Raw genomic sequence first — 22,803 nt, forward strand, 5'->3', positions numbered from 1 at the left:
ATGATTTTCAAGGACTTTATAAAATAAATATTATAAAGTAGAATTTACAAAATGAAGTTATACTAAGAAAATAACAGCAGGCGGCCGGGAGCGGTGGTTCATGCCTGTAATCCCAGCACTTTGGGAGGCTGAGGTGGGTGGATCACGAGGTCAGGAGTTCAAGACCAGCCTGGTCAAGATGGTGAAACCCCGTCTCTACTAAAAATACAAAAAAATTAGCCGGGCATGGTGGCAGGCGCCTGTAATCCCAGCCAATCAGGAGGCTCGAAGCAGAGAATTGCTTGAACCCGGGAGGCAGAGGTTGCAGCGAGCCGAGATCGCATCACTGCACTCCAGCCTGGGCAACAGAGCGAGACTCAACTCAAAAACAAAAACAAAAACAAAAAAAAGAAAATACCAGCAGCTGACTGCCATAGGTCAGACCTCAAGGCCCACCTGCCGTGGCCCATAAGAGGCACACTTATGGCTGATACGACAGTTGTTTTTTTCTTTCTGGTAGTTCCAGTTAAAGACTACCAGACATTCTCTTGGTATCCTCACCAGCCCTCTTCCGAACTAAGTGCCCTAATATGGTGGAGAATGAACAGATACAAATATCTCAACTCATACAAATACAATGATATAATTAAAACAGATATAAGTTTTAAAATTATATAAGTAAAAACGGTAAAACTAGATTGTTTTATTTTATCTGGCCAATGTAATCCAATTGCTATTGGCTTAGACAAGATGATAACCTCTCCTGGAAAGACAGAAAGAAAGCAGTGTTGAAAGAAAGCTGCATTGGACTCCTGGATTCTCGTCTTGTCCCGTGTCCACCAAGTGATAAGAACTGGGAGCAACCCATTCACCTCCATGCACCTGTTTCCTTGCCTATTAAAATGGACTGTATCAGCCTGGGCAACAAGGTGAGACCCGTCTCTACAAAACAATTAAAAATTGGCAGGGTGCAGTGGCCCCCACCTATAATCCCAGTACTTTGGGAGGCCAAGGCGGGCAGATTACTTGAGGTGAGGGTTCAAGTCCAGCCTGGCCAACATGGTGAAACCCCATCTCTACCAAAAATACAAAAATTAGCCACGGCGTGGTGGCAAGAACCTGTAATCTCAGATACTTGGGAAGCTGAGGCAGGCGAACAGCTTGCACCCAGGAGGCAGAGGTTGCAGTGAGCCGAGATGGCATCACTGTACTCCAGCCTGGGCAACAGAGTGAGACTCCATCTCAAAAATAAATAAATAAAATTAAAATTAAATAAACAAACCAATAAAAAAGGCTTACAATAGTTGTTCTCTAGTGTGTGTGCCTTAGAATCATCCAGTGTGGGGAAGTGGTAGCAGATTCCAGGATCCCCTAGGCCAGCATGCCTCAACCCGGCCTGCTCACTAAAAGCTGGGAAGCTTTTGCAGCTCAGGGATGCACAGGCCCCAACCCCCAGAGATGCTGACTCAGTTGGTCTGGGGCAGGGCCTGGGCTGAATATTGTTGGAAATGCTTCCTGAGTGAGTATAACCTAACAGTCCAAGCTGGGAACCCTTGCCCTAGTCCAGTGGTTCTCCAAGAGCTATCCCCAGAGAAGGAACACAGCATTAATTAAAAGCTTGCAAATGTCAGGACCCGTTCCAAGCTTACAGAACCTGAAACCCTGGGGGTAGATTCCCAGTCTGCTCTCCGGGTGCCCTCCAGGTGATACTCGAGCTTGTGAAACACTGACCTAGTCCCTAAATGAGAATCTCCAAGCAGTAGAAGCCAGGATTCTGTACTTTTTACCAGGTCCCACGTGATTCCTATGTGTGTTGCCCAGAAGGCTGGTTGGTAGCCACTGCTGTAAGGGAACCCCTAGACCCTTGTGAGCATTACTTTGAGCAGGCAATAGTTACCATAAGCCTATGTAGGACAGTCTCTCTCCAGTCACACTGTCTGGGTTTGAATCCTAATTGGCCTTGGGCAAAATATCTCAGGTATCTGTTTCCTCGTTTACAAAATGAGGATAATGGTGATAATACCAGTAACTACACCTTTCAAATTTCCCTCTGTGTAGTTATGAAGAATCAGTAAAGAATTCACAGATGCTGGGCGCGGTGGATCACGCCTGTAATCCCCAGCACTTTGGGAGGCCAAGGCAGGCGGATAGCTTGAGCTCAGGAGTTAGAGACCAGACTGGGCAACATGGCGAAACCCAATCTCCACTAAAAATGCAAAAATTAGCCAGGTGTGGTGATGCATACCTGTAGTCCCAGCTACTCAAGAGGCTGAGGTGGGAGAATCACCTTAGCCCGGGGAGGTCGAGGCTGCAGTGAGCTATGATCACGCCACTGTACTCCAGCCTGGGTGACAGAGTGAGACCCTGTCTCAAAATAATAATAATAATTCACAAAAAGCATTTAACACTGGACCTCTCAAGAGAATTCAATAACCATAAGCAGCTATTATTACTAACTATTGTTATTGCCTCTGACCCCAAAGTCTAAGCACCTTATTGTCCAAGCTACTCTTCCATAAACAAATGATTTTTCTCAAGCTTTGCAAAAGTATCTGGCTGTCTTCACATAAGAATGGGAAAATAAAGGCCTCAAAAACTCACTGGAACATAAGGGCAGTCCAATTTCTCATTCAAAATAAGAAAATGTTATCCCAGTGTAGTACTTAGCCAGCCCTCATTTTTTATTTGGCTAGTGAAAATGACTGGGACAGCCAATAAATGATCAATTGATTGGTTTCAGAAGACTCTAAGGCAGCAATTCTCAAACTTCAGTAGGTTGAAAATCACAACCCTGATTAAAAATGACGGCTGGCGGGAGGCTGAGGCAGGAGAATCACTTGAACTCAGGGGGCAGAGGTTGCAGTGAGCCGAGATCGCGCCACTGCACACCAGCCTGGGCAACAGAGCAAGACTCCGCCTCAAAAAAAAAAAAAAAAGAAAAAAAAATGACGGCCAGGCCCAGTGGCTCACACCTATAATCCCAGCACTTTGGGAGGCCGAGGCAGATGGATCACCTGAGGTCAGGAGTTTGAGACTAGCCTGGTCAACATGGTGAGACCTCGTATCTACTAAAAATACAAAAATTAGCTGGGTGTGGTGGCACGCACCTGTAGTCCCAGTTACTCAGGAGGCTGAGGCAGGAGAATTGCTTGAACTCAGGAGGTGGAGGTTGCAGTGAGCTGACATCACACCACTGCATTCCAGACTGGGTGACAGAGCCACACTCCATCTCAAAAAAAAAAAAAAGTAACTCCTGTCCGGGCGTGGTGGCTCGCTCACACCTGTAATCCCAGCATTTTGGGAGGCCAAGGCAGGAGGATCACCTGAGGTCAGGAGTTCAAGACCAGCCTGGCCAACATGGTGAAATTCCCATCTTTGCTAAAAATACAAAAATTAGCCAGGTGTGGTGGCACACACCTGTAATCTCAGCTACTCAAAAGGCTGAGGCAGGAGAATTGCTTGAAACCCGGGAGGTGGAGGTTGCAGTGGACCGAGATGGTGCCACTGCACTCCAGCCTGGACAACAGAGCAAGGCTCTGTCTCAAAAAAATAAAAGAAAAAGAAAATCTAACTCCTGGACTACACTGGAAACCTAACTCAGTTTGGGAATGGAGTGTTTATAAGTTAGTATTTAAAATATCACTAGAATTTAAGCTTGGTGAGAGCAAGGGATTTTTGTCTGTTTTGCTCACTGATGAATTCTCCAGTGGCCTGGCATACATTAGATGCAAATATTTTTCATGAATGAACATTCTTCTGAGGTATGGACTTAAATTAGCTAATTAGGCTAAAACTCATCACCATAGCAAGTCAATGAACCTCTTGAGCAAGTCACCTGGCATCCACAGGTTCTATCAAACTACTCTAGTGAAATGATCTCTTTCTAATTCTTCATTCCTTTGTGGAAAATGGACATGAAATGTCACAGCCTGAGTCTGCTACAGCTCTAAAGGAAACGTGAGGAAGTGACTGCACCAAGGGCTGAACCTGTTTCCAGGAGTTCTTCACTTAGCCTGGATCTGCTGCTCAGCCAAGAGCAAATCCTCATGAAAACAGGAAGGCCAGGGAACTTGTGATGGGTGAGAGGAAAGGCCCAGAACACAAGAGACCCCCATCAAAAACCTGAAGTGGGAGAAAGTCAAGCGCCCTGCAAACACTGCCACCTCATTCTTCAATGCTGGGCCAGTCCGCTGGTACTAATTTCTGGCCATGCTCATCACAGTATGAAGGGTATACTCAGACACAGACGTAGACTCTATGTCAACACACCCCAGGAATCTTAGCAATGTTAAGACACGGACAAGACTGAACATCCAGTTCACATACAGGAATAAGTGGCCAACATGGGGTAAGGACACTCTCCAGTTAATATTCTTCTCTCCTTGGCTCCAAAACGCACCCAGGCCCTGGAGGAGGCCTGATTCATGGTGGAGGAGTTCTAAGACCAAGCAGAAGGTTATGCTTTGGTAAAGCTCAGATGGGAACTTGCAAGCATGAGAACAAGAGGGAAAGTAACCCCCACTGCACAGTATCCACTCCTCAGCTGTGTAAACAAATAAAATGGTCCATTTCTTCTGGATCCTCTCCTAGTTGTCTTTGTGTGGACGCACAGGCGCGCACATGCACACACACACACACACACACACACACAAACCACTTCAAATCTAAAAAGAATAACAACCAAGAAAGGTCTACACAGTTTGTTTTTGCTGCATGTGGAGGTTTTTCCTAAATCACATCTGACTTGGTGTTAAAACATCAACCTTTGGCCAAAACGCTCCTAAAACAAAGGCTTAATTGGCTCAGAAGTAGCCCTTCCGAAAACCAAGGGAAACATCCTCTGTGGGTCTTGACCTTCATCACAACAGTGCTCATGGGGTTGGAATAATGCTGAGAGTAGGAGTGCTGGAAGGGCTTTCTTCATGAAGGCAATAGAGATGCCTAAACATTATCTATAATCACCTGCGGGGCATTCCTGGGAGACAGCTCTGTTTATACACATCTGCAGTGTGGGTCCACCTCTGGAATTCAGCCTGCTAGTCCTCCTCCCAGGTTAATGGAGACAGTGGGAGGAGTTCCTAGGAGCTGGGGCCAAAGGCCAAATCACTGCATGAAGGGGCCTGCACCGGAGCTTGGGCAATTGGCCTCTGATCACACCTAGATAAATGTACTGCTCACCCTACAAGTATCACTCACATACCTAACAACTACTGGCCCTGTTGCAATGACAATACTCAAATCCAGCACTCAAGTCTCTCTCAGAAGGTCAGTGCAAGACTAAACATACATTTACCCCATGCCCCCCCAAGTCTACTCTTGGTGTATGAACAGAAATGGAAATATATGTTTCCCCAAAAGATGTGTGGGAGAATGTTACTAGAACTTTATTCATAATTGCAAAAAAACTGGAAGCAACCCAAATATCCAACAACGTAGGAAGGATGCATGCACTGAAGTAGATTCATCAGTGGAATACTACCTGGCCATGAAAAAGAGCAAACCATTGCTACCCACAATAACATGGATGAAACTCACAGACATAGGCTGAGTGTGGCCAGACATGAAACAGTATATTCTGTAAGATTCCATTTACATGAAGCCAAAAACTGGGCAAAACTAATCCACAGTGATAAATAAAACTAACAGACTTTTCAGTGGGGGCAGGGCAGAGAGGAAGAAGCCAAATAACTGGAAAAAGGGGGAAACACGGCAGATTTCTGGGGAGCTCTTTATCAGAAGTTAGCCTCTAGGGCCAAATCCAGCAACTGCCTGTTTTTTTCTAAATAAAGTTTTACTGAGACACAACAAGGAACATATATATATTCCTTTGGGTTTATCATTGACTGCTTTCAAACCACAATAGAAGCGCTGAGTACAGTTGACCCCTGAACCCCCAGGCCAGGGACACCGAACCCCCGCACAGTTGAAAAGCCGAGTATAGGTCAGGCCCAGTGGCTCACGCCTATAATCCCAGCACTTTGGGAGGCCAAATGGGCAGATCACGAGGTCAGGAGATTGAAACCATCCTGGCTAACATGGTGAAACCCCATCTCTACTAAAAATACAAAAAATGAGCTGAGCATGGTGGCAGGCACCTGTAGTAACAGCTACTAGTGAGGCTGAGGTAGGAGAATCGCTTGAGCCTGGGAGGCGGAGGTTGCAGTGAGCCGAGATCACGCCACTGCACTCTAGCCTGGGTGACAGAATGAGAATCCATTTCAAAAAGAAAAGAAAAAGAAAACCCGAGTATACCTTTTGACTCCCCAAAAACTTAACTAATAGCCTACTGTTGACTGGAAGCCTGACCGATAACATAAACAGTCAATTAATATATAATTTATGTATATATTATATGCTGTATTCTTACAATAAAGTAAGCTAAAGAAAATGGTATTAAGAAAATCATAAAAAAAACATATTTACTATTCATTAAGTGGAAGTGGATCATCATAAAGGTCTTCATCCTTGCCGTCTTTGGGATGAGTTGGCTGAGGAGGAAGAGGAGGAAGACAAGAGGTTGGTCTTGCTGTCTCAGAGGCAGAAGAAAATCCATGTCTAAGTGGATCCATGTGGTTCAAACTCGTGTTGTGCCGTTCAAGGGTCAAATGTAGTTGCAACAGAGACTGAGCGGCTCAAAAAGCCCAAAATATTTGCTGTCTGGCCCTTGACAATAAATGTGTCCCAACCTCATTCTATATATTGATCTGAGTAATGGTTTCATGGACGTTCACATACGGAAAACTTCATCCACCTCTCTACTCTCTACTAAAGTTCTGTGTACTGTGTTACATGTAAATTATACTTCAATAAAACATTTTAAAGGTCAATAGAATTTTAAAACAATGTCTTTTCTAAAAGATCTTTTAATTTTCGGCCAGGTGCGGTGGCTCATGCCTGTAATCCCAGCACTTTGGGAGGCCAAGGCAGGCAGATCACCTGAGGTCAGGAGATCGAGACCAGCCTGACCAACATGGAGAAACCCCATCTCCACTAAAAATACAAAAATAGCCGGGCGTGGTGGCACATGCCTGTAATCCCAGCTACTCGGGAGGCTGAGGCAGGAGAATCACTTGAAGAATCACTTGAACCTGGGAGGTGGAGGTTGCGGTGAGCCGAGATCGCGCCATTGCACTCCAGCCTGGGCAACAAAGAGCGAAACTCCGTCTCATTAAAAAAACTTTTAAGGCCGGGCGCGGTGGCTCACGCCTGTAATCCCAGCACTTTGGGAGGCCGAGGCAGGCGGATCACGAGGTCAGGAGATCGAGACCATCCTGGCTAACACAGTGAAACCCCGTCTCTACTAAAAATACAAAAAATTAGCCGGGCAAGGTGGCGGGCACCTGTAGTCCCAGCTACGCGGGAGGCTGAGGCAGGAGAATGGCGTGAACCCCGGGGGGCGGAGCCTGCAGTGAGCCGAGATCGCGCCACTGCACTCCAGCCTGGGTGAAAGAGCCAGACTCCGTCTCAAAAAAAAAAAAAAAAAAAAAACTTTTAATTTTCTTTCTAGTTTTATTTGTGTTACCCATTTTGGGAGAACGTGGCCAGCTGAGTTGCTCTTGTCTTTTCAAAACCAAGGGGAGCTAGGAGGCTGTCAAAAGTAGGAAAGATCTAAACATAGCAACTGCTATTGTGTCCAAACCTTTTATAAGAATGTGACGTGTCTATAGAATCACTCAAGGCCATTCATATAAACGGTGAGCTTGGCTGAGTCCTGAGATTACAGGAGGGATGGGAAGGGAAAAAGAGTATGAGTCTAATGTGATGCACAGGGTCATAGTACTCTGGGTTATTTTAGGATGTAGCTTAGGAGAGCAACAAGATCAGCTTCTATTGAAATTTAGTATTTATTAAGGTTAAACAGTTTTAAGTTTCCAGGGACAATAATTCTGCCCCGACAATCACGCTGCATTTAGCCTTAAGTTGGAGAATGGAGTGAAAGGAACATGTCTGCTCTATGCTGCATCCAGAGCAAAAAGATTATGAGCTCCCCAATGTACTTTGGGAACAATTTCATTTTGTCTAAGCTTGCCCCTTCTTTTCCCTTTGCTTCTTTGGTTTTGTTTTTTGCCATTTATCCTTTGATGATCAAACTAAAATTACAGCTAGATGCCATTTAGCTTGGCCTTGTGCGGGTCTAGCAGAGACTGAGGGAGAATGAACACTGCAAAAGCATGGTGCTGGGTCTCTAATAAAATGTCTCTCTGTTTGCCCACGTGGGCATCAAGCCTTAGCAAATAGAAGCAGAGAACAATACTACCTGTTCATGGAGGAATAGTAATGGTTTCAGTCCTCCAAAACAATGAGCTCTGTAATTTACTCCATCTTCCTCCTGAGAAAGAGCTTCACATGGCCTGCACCGTGCCAGGTGGTTTGGAGAAAGACGAACTGCTCGGCCTAACAAGGGGCACTTCAGCAACGGGTGTAAAGATACAACAGCTGGTCCGGTGCGGGCTAGTCTCCCAGTGACATGGCCCCAGCCAGCCTTTCCACACCAAGATAAGGATCACTATCCTATTCAACCTCAACAATTCCCACACCCCAGGCAACAAGATTTTCCAGCACTACCAAGATGTAGGAGGCCTTGACATGGTACATCCACCCGTTCACCAAGAGTTGTACATCCACCCAGGCACCAGGAGTTAGGGTTTGGGCTTATTCTCTAACCAAGTCCTGCATCTAAAGCACTTTCTGGGAGCAAGACCTACTATGCTGTCCATCAAAAGGAAGAAGGAGAGACCAATGGGCAGCATGCCAAAAAGAACAACTGCAGCCTCAAGTTAAAGACACGTCAGTCTTGGAAACAGTTAGGAGTGGAGAAGGGTAAAATCAAGAGTCACACTTTCCCCCAAAAGACACACACAAGAAGGTCGGCAGCACAACTACAGAAGTAATAAAAAAAAAAAGAAAAAAAATATATATATATTATGTATTTTAGACAAGAGTCTCACTCTTGTCACCCAGGCTGGAGTGCAGTGGCATGATCTTGGCTCACCGCAACCTCCCCCTCCCGGGTGCAAGTGATTCTCCTGCCTCAGCCTCCTGATTAGCTGGGATTACAGGGGCCCACCACCACACCGGGCGAACTTTTATATTTTTAGTAGAGGTGGGGTTTCACCATGTTGGCCAGGCTGGTCTTGAACTCCTGACCTCAAGTGATCCGCCCGCCTCAGCCTCCCAAAGTGCTGGGATTACAGGCATGAGCCACCTCACCCAGCCTCAAATATTTTTAAAATAAGTTGCTGTGGCCTGAAAATGAGTACAGAAACACTAGGAATGCACCAAATAAAAATGTCTGCTGACTCATGCTTTCCACTGGCGGAATAATTCCGTTTACCTGGGGCAAACAGCTATCTGGAAGTCTTATCGAGGAAGATGCAGATCTGAGATGACAGAGCTACAAAGATGCATTGTGGCTGCAGCTACCTAAGACCACACACACACACACACACACACACACATACACATATACACACACACACACACAGACACAGACAAGTTATCTGCAAGGGCTCCTGACCAGAAAAGAAGTCATGGAATAACGCAAATCATCTAACAAACCAACATCAACTCAGAAGAGAAGAAGGCTCTCCAGCTAGACTTTAACACTACAGCAAAAGGTTTCAAGAGAATCCCTTCGAAGGGTTAAGCCAGAACACTCAAGAAGTTTTGGTACCATTAGTTACACCGTGAGGTACATCCATCCCAGCAAGGCCAGGCAGACAGACGAAAATCGTATTAGTCTGCTCTCCCTCCTCTACTGCATTTTGCTGGCATCAGTTCAGCTCCGAGTCTATATTAGTCCATGATTTGTTTAGCCTTTGGATTTAAGAGAATGGAAGTACTACGTGAGCAGGAAACAGGACACTCATCAGAAGCCGGGATCTGTCACCTTTCCCTTCCAGCACATTTAGTGTCATACATCGACAGGTCCAAGAGAAATCAACATTTCAGGATGATCAGGTCCAAAGAGATATTCTTAGCACCACTTAACATGATTTTGATCCACCAGAAACAACCCTCTGGCTGTCACACGGCCTCCTCTCCCACCTCTCCCTTTAAGCCTTCCCATTCACACTGTGCCACCCCATTTTACTCCCAATTCAAGATCCCTCCCTAAGCAAAGAAAAACAGTAATCAAGCTGGGGTCTGTGTGCCCATTATGCCCGATCAAGAAACTCTTAATAATAAGCACAGCCTTCTCTTTCTTTCCATATCTCTAAATCATTTCAGCAGCATTTCTCCTGCTTCTGTCTCCTTTGCTCCCCTTCTCTCCCAGTGATTCAACCCCCACCACCACCACCACCACCACCACCACCACCACCACCACCATCACCACCACCACCATCACCACCACTACCACCATCACCACCACCACCATCACCATCACCATCATCATCATCATCTCAGTTGGGGGAAGGGGCGGAGAATAAAACACACAAGAGACCTACATATAGACAATTCAAGCTTCAGAATCTCTTGCGTTTCCTACCTGAACTGCAATCTGGTGTTCAATCGTTTTGTACGCAGAGTAATGTGTGCTGCCGGACTGAAAATGGAGCTGTAGAAAGAAACCAAATCAAAGCGTTCTGCTTATGTCACAAACTACAAGAAAACATCTTAAGCAGTTTATGAATAGCAGACAAACCTTCCTAGATTGAACTGCAGCCTTGGCATTCAATCAAGACCTGTGTACTTTCATTTGTTGCTATGGATAAGATGATCATAACAATCTAAGGTAAAGTTTTTTTGTTTTTGTTTTTTTTTTTTAAGCACCTATTCAATAAGCATACAGGGAAGGTGGGGGCCAGGAGTGAGAATCAATGACATGAAAAGGAAAGACGGATGCCCATTAAGACATAAAGGAAGCCAGTGTGCTGAGCGGGATGCTGAAGAAAAATGAACTGTGTGCTGCAAAAAGTCATCAGAATTGCAACATGTAGGCAAGAGGAAGGATTAGGAGAGAAAAGATTATGAGAAGCCACAAGACTGCAACAAGTACAAGCACCCCACCCCCATATTTCTAGTAACTGGGCCCCAGCTCTCCATTGCAATTCTATTTCTGGGAAAACAAATGTGTCAGACAGAATTCAGGGGCCACCCGATGCCTTACACATTCTTTCATGATGACTAAGCTGTCCATCCCAGGCCATCTCTGTCGCCTGCACTCTAGTAATCCACACTTCCCCAAAGAGAGGGCCAAACACTGCCAGAAAGCCACCAATTTTCTAAGGGAGGACCACCTACTAGATGGCAACTGAGTGAATGTAAGTCGCTGATTGGCTCAGACCCTCCCCAAGGTCTAAGTCTGTCCTGAGCCTTTCCCTCTGAAGTCCTAGAGACCACCCATCAAAGAAGCAGGTATCCCGAAATAGAAAGGAAGAGCAAGATGGTTCACCCAGTTCTCATCTTCTCAAATAATACTTGTTAATCTTGGGATCACATCAATTGGGAAAACAAATACCATCTGCTGATTTATTTTATAAACAATACAATAATCACTAAAGGATCTCAACAATTACCTGAAAATGCATTTTAATTTGCCATATAGGAACTAATAATGAGGAACCAGATGACCCTGGGAAATTGATGTCCATTCCCCTCCTTGCAACAGGCAAATCAACTGCATTTCCAAACATGGATCTGTAGCATTATAACAAACTACTGTTACTACTCCTGTGCTATTACTACTACCAGAACACATCTGTGTTACTAGCACAAAGTGTAATTTAGGCTGTGAGTTTCAGATCCAGATAATTTGTATCTTGCTCCCTGGAAGAAAAACAATTCAGTCCACACAGTTTTAAAAAATAAATAAAGGGGGAAAAATCACATAAGAACTTTTGAACTAACTCAAAATAAACACAAGGGTAGTAATCCAATAAAAAAAAAATAGTCTAAATCCATGTTGTTCATGGGCTAAGTCTATAAATATCCATTTTAGGATGCAGTGGGCTCTGAGATCATTTTATCTGTTCCAAATAAACAAACAGAAAATACTACATATATATTGATATATAGATATAATGCAAGTCTGCTTGCCCCAAACAGAATATTAATCAAAATTAAAAGGAGACACAATGAAGTAGGTGGGAAAAAAAACCCTATACCTGTCAAAGGAGAGTAATAAACCACATTGCCCTAAAACAACAGAAGATCTGTCCCCCACGCACAGCCCCACACACACACTCAGAAGCAGTATCTGAAGTGAACCGCTGGCAGGGTGCAGTGGCTCATGCCTGTAATCCCAGCACTTTGGGAGGCTGAGGCGGGCGGATCACCTTAGGTCAGAAGTTTGAGACCACCCTGGCCAACATGGTGAAAACCCATCTCTACCAAAAATACAAAAATTAGCCAGGCATGGTGGTGGGCACCTATAGTCCCAGCTACTCAGGAGGCTAAGGCAGGAAAATTGCTTGGACCCAGGAGGCAGAAGTTGAAGTGAGCCAAGACCTCATCACTGCACTCCAGCCTGGGCGGTAAGAGTGAGACTCCATCTCAAAAATAAAAAATAAAAATAAATAAGTAAAGTGACCCGCTGAAAAACAAAGATGACTTTGCACCCTTTGTCCCCATCTCCTTTTTGTAAAAACTGCCAGTCAGTAAACGGAGATTGCACTAATTACTGTGACAATTCTGCATCATGTTAAAACAACTTCTGTGCCTGGGACAGGTTTCTCTGCGAGCTTGGAATTCTTGGCCAGAAAGTAGCTCTTGTCTGAGAGGAGGGTTCTCCTTCAAGCACAGTAGGCAACACTAACAACTTGTTCCTCTCTTTTCAGTTGGTTTTATTCTCTTCTTTTCCAACCGCCTGATTCAGATCTTAATGGAGACTTGTCCAAGCTTTTCTTCCCACAATCCCTGCAGAGCCCCTAGGCAATCTGTACACAGGGTAACCACAGGAATCTTATATTGTCAATTAAAATTGAATGGACACCTGATAACTAAGGATATGTTGTAGAAAAAAAATTCATCTAGTCACAATCTTATGAATAAATTAATCAAACTGTGGTTAATCCAAATTCAATTTTCACTTGTCCAGTTCTGTTCTTAATCCTTGCCTTCATCATCACCCAAATAATACTAACAATCCTAGAGAGAACGCTGTAATTGAAACTGTAAAAACGCAGCTGCAAGTTCCTTAAGACTCTAGCAGAGAAACCAACATATAGGACAAAGTTAATTTTACCTTCTCTCTCTCTCTCTCTCTCTCTCTCTCTCTCTCTCTCACACACACACACACACACACACACACATACACACACACACGTGCGCGCGCCCACAGACACCCACACTCCATTCTAACGCCCCCCACCCCATCCCCCAGCCATGTAACTTCCCTCAGGTGCCCAGTGACACAGAAAACCTCACCCGGCTCACAAACACACCCAGTACAAGCAGCTTATTCTGTGTCTAAGTTAGATCTTTCTTCCCAGCCAGCAACCATTGTGCTGGAGAGATTTCCAAGCTCACTTCCCCCAGCTACTGCAACAAGGACTTAAAATTTTTTTGTTTCTCCTTTGGGTTTCCACCCTCTCTTTTCCCAACACACTTTTCTTTCGAAAATGCATACTTTCACTGCTTTTTCCTTCCCTGTAAAACACAAAGATGTCTTGTTCATTATAATCTAATTATTTTAAGGCACAGATAAAAAATACAAACACCCAGTAAACCCCTGGCATTCTAAACTGGAACAATCATTTCTCTCTCCAGAAGCTAGAAGGAAGAATAAAAGATGGTAGGCCATTTGTACTTTGGAATATAAGGTGAGACTGCGAAGTCCAGAACAAGATGACTGAGGCATATCTGACTTTAAAAACCAGGTTCTGGCCAGGCGCGATGGCTGACACCTGTAATCCCAGCGCTTTGGAAGGCCGAGATGGTGGGGTGGCGGCGGGGGGCGGTGGGGTGGGTCACCTGAGGTCGGGAGTTCGAGACCAGCCTGACCAACATGGTAAAACCCCGTCTCTACTAAAAAATACAAAAATTAGCCGGGCATGGTGGCACATTCCTGTAATCGCAGCTATGAGGGAGGCTGAGGCAGGAGAATTGCTTGAACCCGGGAGGGGGAGGTTGTGGTGAGCGAGATCTCGTCAGTGCACTCCAGCCTGGGCAACAAGAGCAAAACCCCGTCTCAAAAAAAATAATAAAATAAACTAAAAACCAGGTTCCCAGGCCCGGCGCAGTGGCTCGCGCCTGTAATCCCAGCACTTTGGGAGGCCGAGGCGGGCGGATCACCTGAGGACAGGAGTTCCAGACCAGCCTGGCCAAGATGGCGAAACCCCATCTCCATTAAAAATACAAAAAATAAAATTAGCCCAGCATGGTGGTGCGCGCCTATAATCCCAGCTACTCAGGAGGCTGAGGCAGGAGAATTGCTTGAGCCAGGGAGGCAGAGGCTACAGTGAGCCAAGATCGCACCACTGCACTCCGGCCTGGATAACAAGAGCGAAACTCCGTCTCAAAAAAAAAAACCAGGTTCCCATCTGCCTCATCTCTTGGGACTGTCCTGCACCAGTCACCAAGAGTGCTCCAAGACCACGCCACATCATTTCCTCATCCAGCACACATGGCTGCTCTCACCTGGCTGTGCCTCACACCTTCGAAATGGCACCTCCCTGCCTGGAGTACCCAGGGAGTCACCAGATGAGAACTCCAACGTATTTTCCATTTCATTCCTTCCCATGAAGCCCTCAACGAAAATCAGTGACCAAGCCCATCCCCCATTCTACCACCCACAAATGCCTCAGCCCTCACTTGTCCAGAGGAAGAACGGTGAAGACTCGGCCGTTCTCAGCACAGGCTTGCAAAATTCTTCAGCAATGTAAATACCAACATTTTAAGATTAGCCCCCTTCCCTTATTATCATCATATCTAGATTCTTCGTCTTATTTCTAATCGCTACTGGGCTCTAAATTTGATGTTTCTGATATGCAAAACATCAGAGATACCCAGACATGGAATGCAACCACAGGAATCTCCTCCTCAAAGACAATTAAAACAACTGAAATCCTCTGTTGGTTTTTCCAGCACTAAGCTAACTTCTAACACGATGAACATTAATTTTTGATGCCTATTCGTCCTGCTAAATTGGGAAGAGGTGGAACATTTACTTTATGTTCAGTTTTATGAATCACCTGGCTTTCTCTTATCTACATAAAAAAAAGAAACAGATCATTTCTTAGGAGGTGTTAAGTTTTTTTGGTCCACTTTCCTCTCTACCCTGTAGCTACTACCATGAGCCACTTGAAATCTAATTTCCATGTAATTACCTTAAGAAACAAAATACTTTTTTTAGTGTACCTAAGACCTTTTCTTAGGTCATTAGTCATTTGAGCAACCACAGGCCATTATGAGCCCAGCTTCCCCTACCCCACTGCCCCCAGTCCTGTGTTGAGAGCCTTTTACATTTAATGGGAAATAAACTTTTGACCAAGACTCTGGGTGACTGCCTGCCCTTATAAAAAGTACCAAGGGGCGCCTCTGACTTCAAGAGAAAAGGCAAAACCAGCATTGCCTGGTACTTGAGCTTTATTAAGTATTTATTTTCATGATGCCAAACTTTAGGCAGGTGCCATTCCTGCAAAGATCTAGACACTGAACATTTGTACAATCCCTAAACAATAACTTAACGACAGCATCCCCTTTCACTTCCTGGCATTCTGCCTCAGAAATTCTGCTGCAACAAAATGCATGCCTTTAGACACAAGAACAATCTCTCCTGTCTCAATGTTCCATCAAATGTCTATTTACCCTCATTAATTTTTCTTTTCCTCAACCTGAAACCATCAGCTATGAGTCAGAGAACGATCATTAACTTTTACAGCTTCTATACGTATCCACCTACTCACATTTGGGGAAAGAAGTATTGACTTGCAACATTGCCTGAGACCAAAATTCTCTAAGAAGAAAAAAAGGGGAAAAAGTCGCTTCAAGAAAGTTTTATCTGTAGGTCTATGGGGAAATGCTACGTTCATTGTTTTTCCACTTTGTGCTGCCAAGTCTCCCAAAAAAAAAAAAAAAGTTGAGCTTGAACTTCGTTATGGTGCTAGGCATTTCTGGGCTGATTTTTGAGAAAAACTAGATGATTTTATTTCAACGTCAAAACATAATTAAAGTTCTTAAACTGTTTGGTGGAAAAAATAAAGTGAATCAAGTTTCCTGCTCTTGTACAAAACATATTTCTAGCATATAGAAAAACGCGTGGGCTGAAGTGCTGAGACATATTCCTAACACAGCATTTTTCATTAAAAGTTGCTACACTAAAACTCTTAAAATGATGCCCCATCATTACTCCACTTAGCAGTCGCAGTGCTGCAACTCATAACGAATTAATTTGCATTAATGTGGGTTTCATGTGTCCTTCCCTGGGTATGCCATTGTGATTCAGACTTAATAAAACTGACACGACAATAACATAGTGCCTTTTATTTCACTTTCCAAAACAAACCAACCCACCCAAAGACCCACACAAATCCTCTCAATTTTTTAAGCATTTTACTAATATATTTTAGTACATCATAATTGGCCCAGCACGAAGGAATCTAGTTATCTTCTCAGTAAATATTTATAGCATCACTCTTTCCCATTCATTCTGCATTTTCTTAGAGAATCTCACTGTAGCCTACATCTGCAATTCATTGACTTTACAATTTACCACATGTTGGGATGGGAGAGGTCTTAGCTCCATTTGAATCACTACACAAATATGCAAGTGATTTATCGGTTTCAAGCTGAAGACTGCAAGAGAGGGACTCCACTTTTCCTGAACATTACTTCTTCTGGCAGACCATGAACAATTACAGTGCGTACTAATTAAGCTCTGTAAATGTGCTGTGCCCTGCTAATGCCTATCAGGCCTCAAATTTATTTTCATGATGCCAAACTTTAGGGAGCAATTTTAACTCCTTCAGGGCTGATGCCACTCCTGGCCATTCCTTCCTCCGTAGACCGACCTGGTTGGGGCTACTGCATGACAAAAAGAATAAAATATAACAGGTCGAATTACCAGCCCGAAATCAGATGTGCCTAAGGAAGAAAAAATCTATCATGGGAAAAGCAAAGAACACTTCGGCTGATAACCCGTTCAAAGATCCCACAGCCCCATCTTTGTAATGAGCTGTTTAGGGATTCACATCTATCCCTGAGGGCTAGTAAGTTTCTGCATGCCATTGATTAGAAAAGAAAACCTTTCGGCCTGGGTCTTTAAGTTTGGGTTGGATGGGAGGAAGGACCCAGTCAGAAATGAGAGCCATCATCTCTCCTGGCCTGGCAAACACCTCTGAATCCCACTTCCCCCTCATACCGCGTAGTCAGTTTGTAATACACCAGAACAGCCCACTTTTTCAACATAAATTAAAATCAGTAGGACAACTGGCCTTCTCTCTCACACTCCAGTCTCCATCACAGATAATGCCTCACCCCCAGATGCTTACACAGTAACTGATAGGAAACACATCTGTGGCTAGGTAGAACACCCTGGGTAATGAAGGGATCACAGCCCATCTTTGCTGAGCAAAGCAATATCCCTTTTTAATAGCCCAGCCCAGGGTACTCCCACGCCCCTCCATAAGGAAACTTCCAATCTCCAATTTCAATTCCCCCAAGCCCAAATCTTTGTCCTCTTGTATTATACTTTTCTAATCTTTCTTAGGCATTTATTCTGTCTCCTCTGGCTACTTTTCTGTGCCTTCTCCCCCAGATACCAGTATATTTTTCACAAATAAGCAGCCCTCCCATCCTCGATGTAAACCTGGATTTTTTTCCCCTCACCTATTATATTCTTTTAATCAATTCTCTTCACCTCACCTCACTTTTTTAAAAACTCTCACATTAACTAGTGTACTATGTAATGTGTACATTTTCCCTTCCACTCAGGGGAACATCATACAAATTAAAGAGCCATCTCCCACACCAGGTTTCTTTAAGTATTCTTGGGGAAAATGCAAAATATAGGCAATGCAATCTCAAAAAAAAAAAAAAAGGTGGGGGTGTTGGGGGGAATTAAGAAAAGAGAAAGTAAGGAAAAAGGGAGAAAAGAGAAGGGAAAAGATGCAAACACCTAGGGCAACTTTGCTTTTGAAAAAGGCATCTGTGCAGAGCCCCCACTGAATTTCCATTCCTGAAAGTGCTCTTTATAAATGTGTATAACAATAGCCTAGAGGAAACGTACAAGTCAGCTGCCAAAGGAGTGGTGGTGTCTGTCTCAGTAAACTCAAGATTGCAGAGGTGGGGGTCAGCGGAGAAGGGAGGGCAGCATTTGCATTGGTATACCACCAACCCCCCATCTCATTGCTTATAATTAGTGAGAGAAATTTGAGCTACTGCCAATGTCTGCGGACCTTGAATATTATAAGGCCAACGTGGCGTCAAATATCTTAACATTCATAAGTGTTATGGGCTGTAAATAAAGCCTGTGGATTTATGACCTGGTGGCGCGCTTGCCAGCAAAAGACTGGGGCACATTTCTTTCAGCAGACCTGTCGAGGTGCGAGTTTGCCTTTGGTTGTAAAATTAACCATTTCCTTCACAAATGTGCTCAATTATAAGTCAGAGTTGAAGATTTACTTACATGGTTGCCAATATTCACTCCCAGAAGAAACTCAGATGCCCACATCACACACCCCTTTGAAAATAAGACCCTCAAGAATTTGGTTCAGCCTCCTTTTCCAAACTTTAAAATGTGTCACCTCAAAAGAATTATAAATGCGGTCAAAGATATTATCTAATGCCACTCACCAAGACTAAAAAGTTTACACCTACTTCCCTGGAAAGTGCTTGTTTATTTGGCAACTCCAGCATTTAAAAAAAAAAAAAGTAAATCACTCCTTGCCTGAAATCTCCTCCCTTCCCCCAATATAATGTCATCTACTTCCTGTGCAGGAGAGAGCATTTGCTAAATCCAGGTTGTCTCATACTTAACTGCCAATAAACCAACTTCCACATAACTTCCAGACAGCTGGGGGAAAGGTCCTCGGAGTTTTAGTCATGGTCCAGAAACACGCGTCCACACAAAAATTTGCAGCTGTCCTTTCTCTACAGTGCATTTTTAATGTGATTCAGGGGGGCCTGTTGTGAAACATCTGACAAAATGTAAAATCCTCTTAGATACCTTCTAGTTTACCCACTGCACGTGTGTAAGAGAAGTTGCACCAAGATTTCTCCACCGAGAAATCTAGGCACTTTTTGCACACAGCCAGGGGCATCTCGTGGGATGTAAGGAGGCATTCAAAACCTGGAAAGACTTCTACTGTAATCTTTAAAAGCACAGCCTCTGGTGCAACTATTAAAATGCTAGTTTTCTAAAGCAAATATTTTTTTTAATGGCGTGCAGAACTGCAGCGATCCAGCACTGCAAACAGAACAGCATTCTTGATCTGCAAGCCCCCGGAAACCTTCCGGTAACTTTTTCACAGCTTGCTAAGAAACAGAAAGCTGACCAACTTCCAGCAGTGACTTTAAATGAAATCCCTATCAATAAAATTAAAATCAAGGTGAAGAACTCCTAGCAAGAATGAGGATTGTTTTCCTCAAAAAACTCTTTCTCAATCAGACACAGAGGGCATCAGGCAAAGCTCCTTCCCTTAAACAGTCAAAAGTTTCCAAAAACGTCTTCCAGATAAGCTCGTTAGGCTCCCAAATGCTTGAGTTTGTTTCTGGTATTTCAGAAAGTTTCAATATCAACAAAGTGGAAAGCGCTGGCATATTTAATTTACAGTCATTAAAATATGACTTATTGGGTGAATGTTGAGCCTATAATCCATACTGCAGACATTAAACCCCAACCTATAAAGATTAGCATGGAATTAATACGGTTGCATTGAGATTGAAATCTAAACATGTTTGCCATAAATATTTCTGAAGGAGATGAAAAACAATTAGCATAAATACCAAAGAAGGGTAAGAACACCTGTTCTTTTTCAGGGCGATAAGCATTTTATTGTTCTCTATTTAAAATGTAATGACCTGTGTAATTACAGTAATATTCCATTGTTATGTAGAGGCTTGGAATGTCACACTTTGAAAAGTGTTGTCAAAACAATCAGGGGTGAGGTGGGGGGGGTGGGAGGACAACTGAGAAGGACCACCATTAACCCTTCACACTCCAAGGTCTAAATCTTTTGTATTAGAAAGGATTATGTTGTTTCAGTGAGGAAAAAACATCCATTTTTCACAAGCCAGAAAGAGAAGTTGCCCGGCTAAATAAAACCCCAATGAATAGGCCCCTCTCGGTTTCCTTCAAATGCTGGATTCCAAGTTCAAAAATGAATTCAAGATGCAGCTTATTTATCTGTTCAACCTAGTAGCAAACAGCTCAGTTGAAAAGCCAATAACTTTGAATAAGAGAAGATGCAAGGGCTCGAACAAGCAAGTCCTTAAAAAAAAATTTCAAACCTAACTGGAATTTCAACCACCATCTTCCTATTTCCCCTTTGCCAGGAGGGAAAAAGAAATGTAAAACTACTTTTTCCAATCAACTTTAATAGGTTACAGTATTCTTATCTTTAGTATACAAATGTTACCACAGTTCTAATATTTGCAGTTCTAACACTTCCCATCTACTTAACTAGACCTCTCCTTAGTGCAGTTTTGTATCTGAATCTGTCTTTTTAAAAGCCATTCCTATTACTGAATCAAAGACTAAATTAATATTATGCAGAAATCTTTGTCATTTTAAAATAAAATTATTACTATCAAGCTTTATGGTGTCTTCAGCAATTAAAGCATTATTCTTGAGATAATGTATTATTCATCATAAGCCGATTTAATGATACTCTCTAATTCTTTACATTCTTAAATAAAAAAGCAGAAATCAGGGTTCCAGAGAGTTTGCTTTTTAAAGGATGCAGCTGCTTACAGGTACACCGTAAGTAACAGAAAATGTAGCAAAAATCGCCGCCACCAAGGAGCAAAGGGAAAATAACAAAGCACACAGCGAATTTGTCTTTACACCTTGCCATTAAAAACACACCCTATAAAACACTAAGAATTTCAGAAGAGTATGGGAAGCCCGCTATCTTGCCTATGGATGCCTCCATTCCTCCCGCAGCTGTATCAAATCTGGATTGCAAGCTGGCCCTCTGATTGAAGACGTCAGGAATGACACAAAACAGCCTACCGTCCTCATTTCCACTGCTCTGCTGACCAGCCTAAATAAATAACTTTAATTTTGGAGCACATAATCTAACCCAGGTAACAGGGAGGAAGGACGAAGGGGCAGTGTACACAAAGATGTCTGCTGGTGTTTGACATGTAAGTACTAAAACTGCCTACTGAGTTCAGAAATGTCTTCTGAGACTCAATCTGATGTCACAGCACCAGGCCACCCGCTATGTCCACAATTAAAATAACTAGACACCGTCTATTCCTATAATGCCCACAAAAGGGACCGATCATTGGGAGTCTTCCTTTTCTCACCGGGAAGTCATTTATTTGCCTTTAACAATTTCCCTGTTTGCTAATTACAAGACAACACAACTGCTCAAGTTTGAGAAGGGATGGCAAGATTGCCAGCATCATACAGAGAGTTTAAAAAGAGTCAAGAAAGCTAGCAAGCCCGCCATCAAAGCTCAATATTCAGATGGTTAAGTGGATTTTAAAATAATACCAGGGAGGTTTCCATCGGAAGGGGGAGGGGAGGAGAGGCAGAAATTCTCAGGGATTCTTTGGAATGCTGCTTGGTCCGGTTTACTGGTAGGCGAACACTGCGATTCTGAGCCGAACGGTCCCGTTTAAGATGCCCCACAGGCTTCCAAGAAAAATACAAAGTAAGCGAACTGTGCTTCCCCTACAGCTGCAAGCCCAGAGCGCGGCCCCTGCAGCCTGGTGGAACTGGCCCTGGAGAAGGGGGTTGAGCCGAACCGCTCTCCCATCTTCCCAAGCATGCCTGGGCGCCGGGCAGGGGGGGAATAATTATTTCTCTTCCCTAGCCATAAAAAAATGACCGGTCTAGCATGCCCTTGCCATTTTGCCAGGGCCCAAAAAAACAAGTCAAACCTGATAGTTAATATTTTAATGCTTAAAAACACTTGTAGATCTGATCGACTCCCGTCCGGCAAGCCCTCGGCCATTAGCACCGAATCCACGGCTGCTGAACAGTGGGTGTATTATTTCAAATTGCTATCTAGAGTTACCGAAAAAGAAAAAACAAAAGTCGTGTGTGTAAATAAGGGGTAGGGGACCAAATTGGAGAAGGTGTAAAATGACAATCCCGGGAAGCCGGGCACAAATGCGTCTTGCGTCCAGAGATTCGTAATCCAGGCTTCTTAGAAGAGGGAGGGAGGGATGAGGAGGAGGGGGTTCAGGGTGAGGGCAGGGGGCAGAGGCCGGTGGGGGAGGGGATGAGCAGTCTTAACAAATGTCAGGGTTGGGCGCGGGACCGACCCTGCAGGAAGCGCCCCCCGAGCCCGGCACCCCGCGCTGCCCTGGGGCCCCCAAAGTTAGGTGGCCGGCGATCGGCGGCCCACTCCCTTGAAGGAGAGGCGCCCCGGCCTCCCTCGGCCCCCGCACCTCCTTGAGCCCGCACACCCTGGTCTCTGGCCCCCCTGGGGCCCACGACGGGCCTACACGGAAGCTGGCGAGCGCCGACCCCGCCATACATCCCAAGGCGCCAAAATTCCCTAGAAATACACAAGTCCGCTTGGAGGAGTCCATTCCGGCTGCACACAAACCAAGAATCCGGGCCGCAGGGGCCTCCCCGCCCCGCTCAGCCCTGCTGCCCTGCGCGGCCCGGGAGAGCCCGCAGCCAGTGGGCCGGGCAGCCGAGCCCGCCACGGCGCCCAGGGCGCTCGCGACCCTGCGGGTTGCCAAAGAAAAGGACGCCTCAGA

General features: G+C 44.4%; 1 protein-coding gene across 35 annotated transcripts in view; it reads right to left on the reverse strand.

Annotated features, from left to right (window-relative positions):
• Window positions 1–22,803, reverse strand: part of TCF7L2 (transcription factor 7 like 2) — a 221,636-nt gene that overhangs the window by 193,978 nt on the left and 4,855 nt on the right. For 20 of the 35 annotated variants that reach the window (XM_030806956.1, XM_030806944.1, XM_030806934.1 and 17 more), the window contains exon 4: window positions 10,469–10,537. The exons of the other annotated variants lie outside the window; for them this stretch is intronic. In XM_030806956.1, the coding sequence (XP_030662816.1) occupies window positions 10,469–10,537 (69 nt within the window). The remainder of the gene's footprint in view (window positions 1–10,468; window positions 10,538–22,803) is intronic. 35 annotated transcript variants of the gene reach the window in all.

This window comes from Nomascus leucogenys, chromosome 3, assembly GCF_006542625.1.
Source record: "Nomascus leucogenys isolate Asia chromosome 3, Asia_NLE_v1, whole genome shotgun sequence".
NCBI classification, from domain to species: domain Eukaryota; kingdom Metazoa; phylum Chordata; class Mammalia; order Primates; family Hylobatidae; genus Nomascus; species Nomascus leucogenys.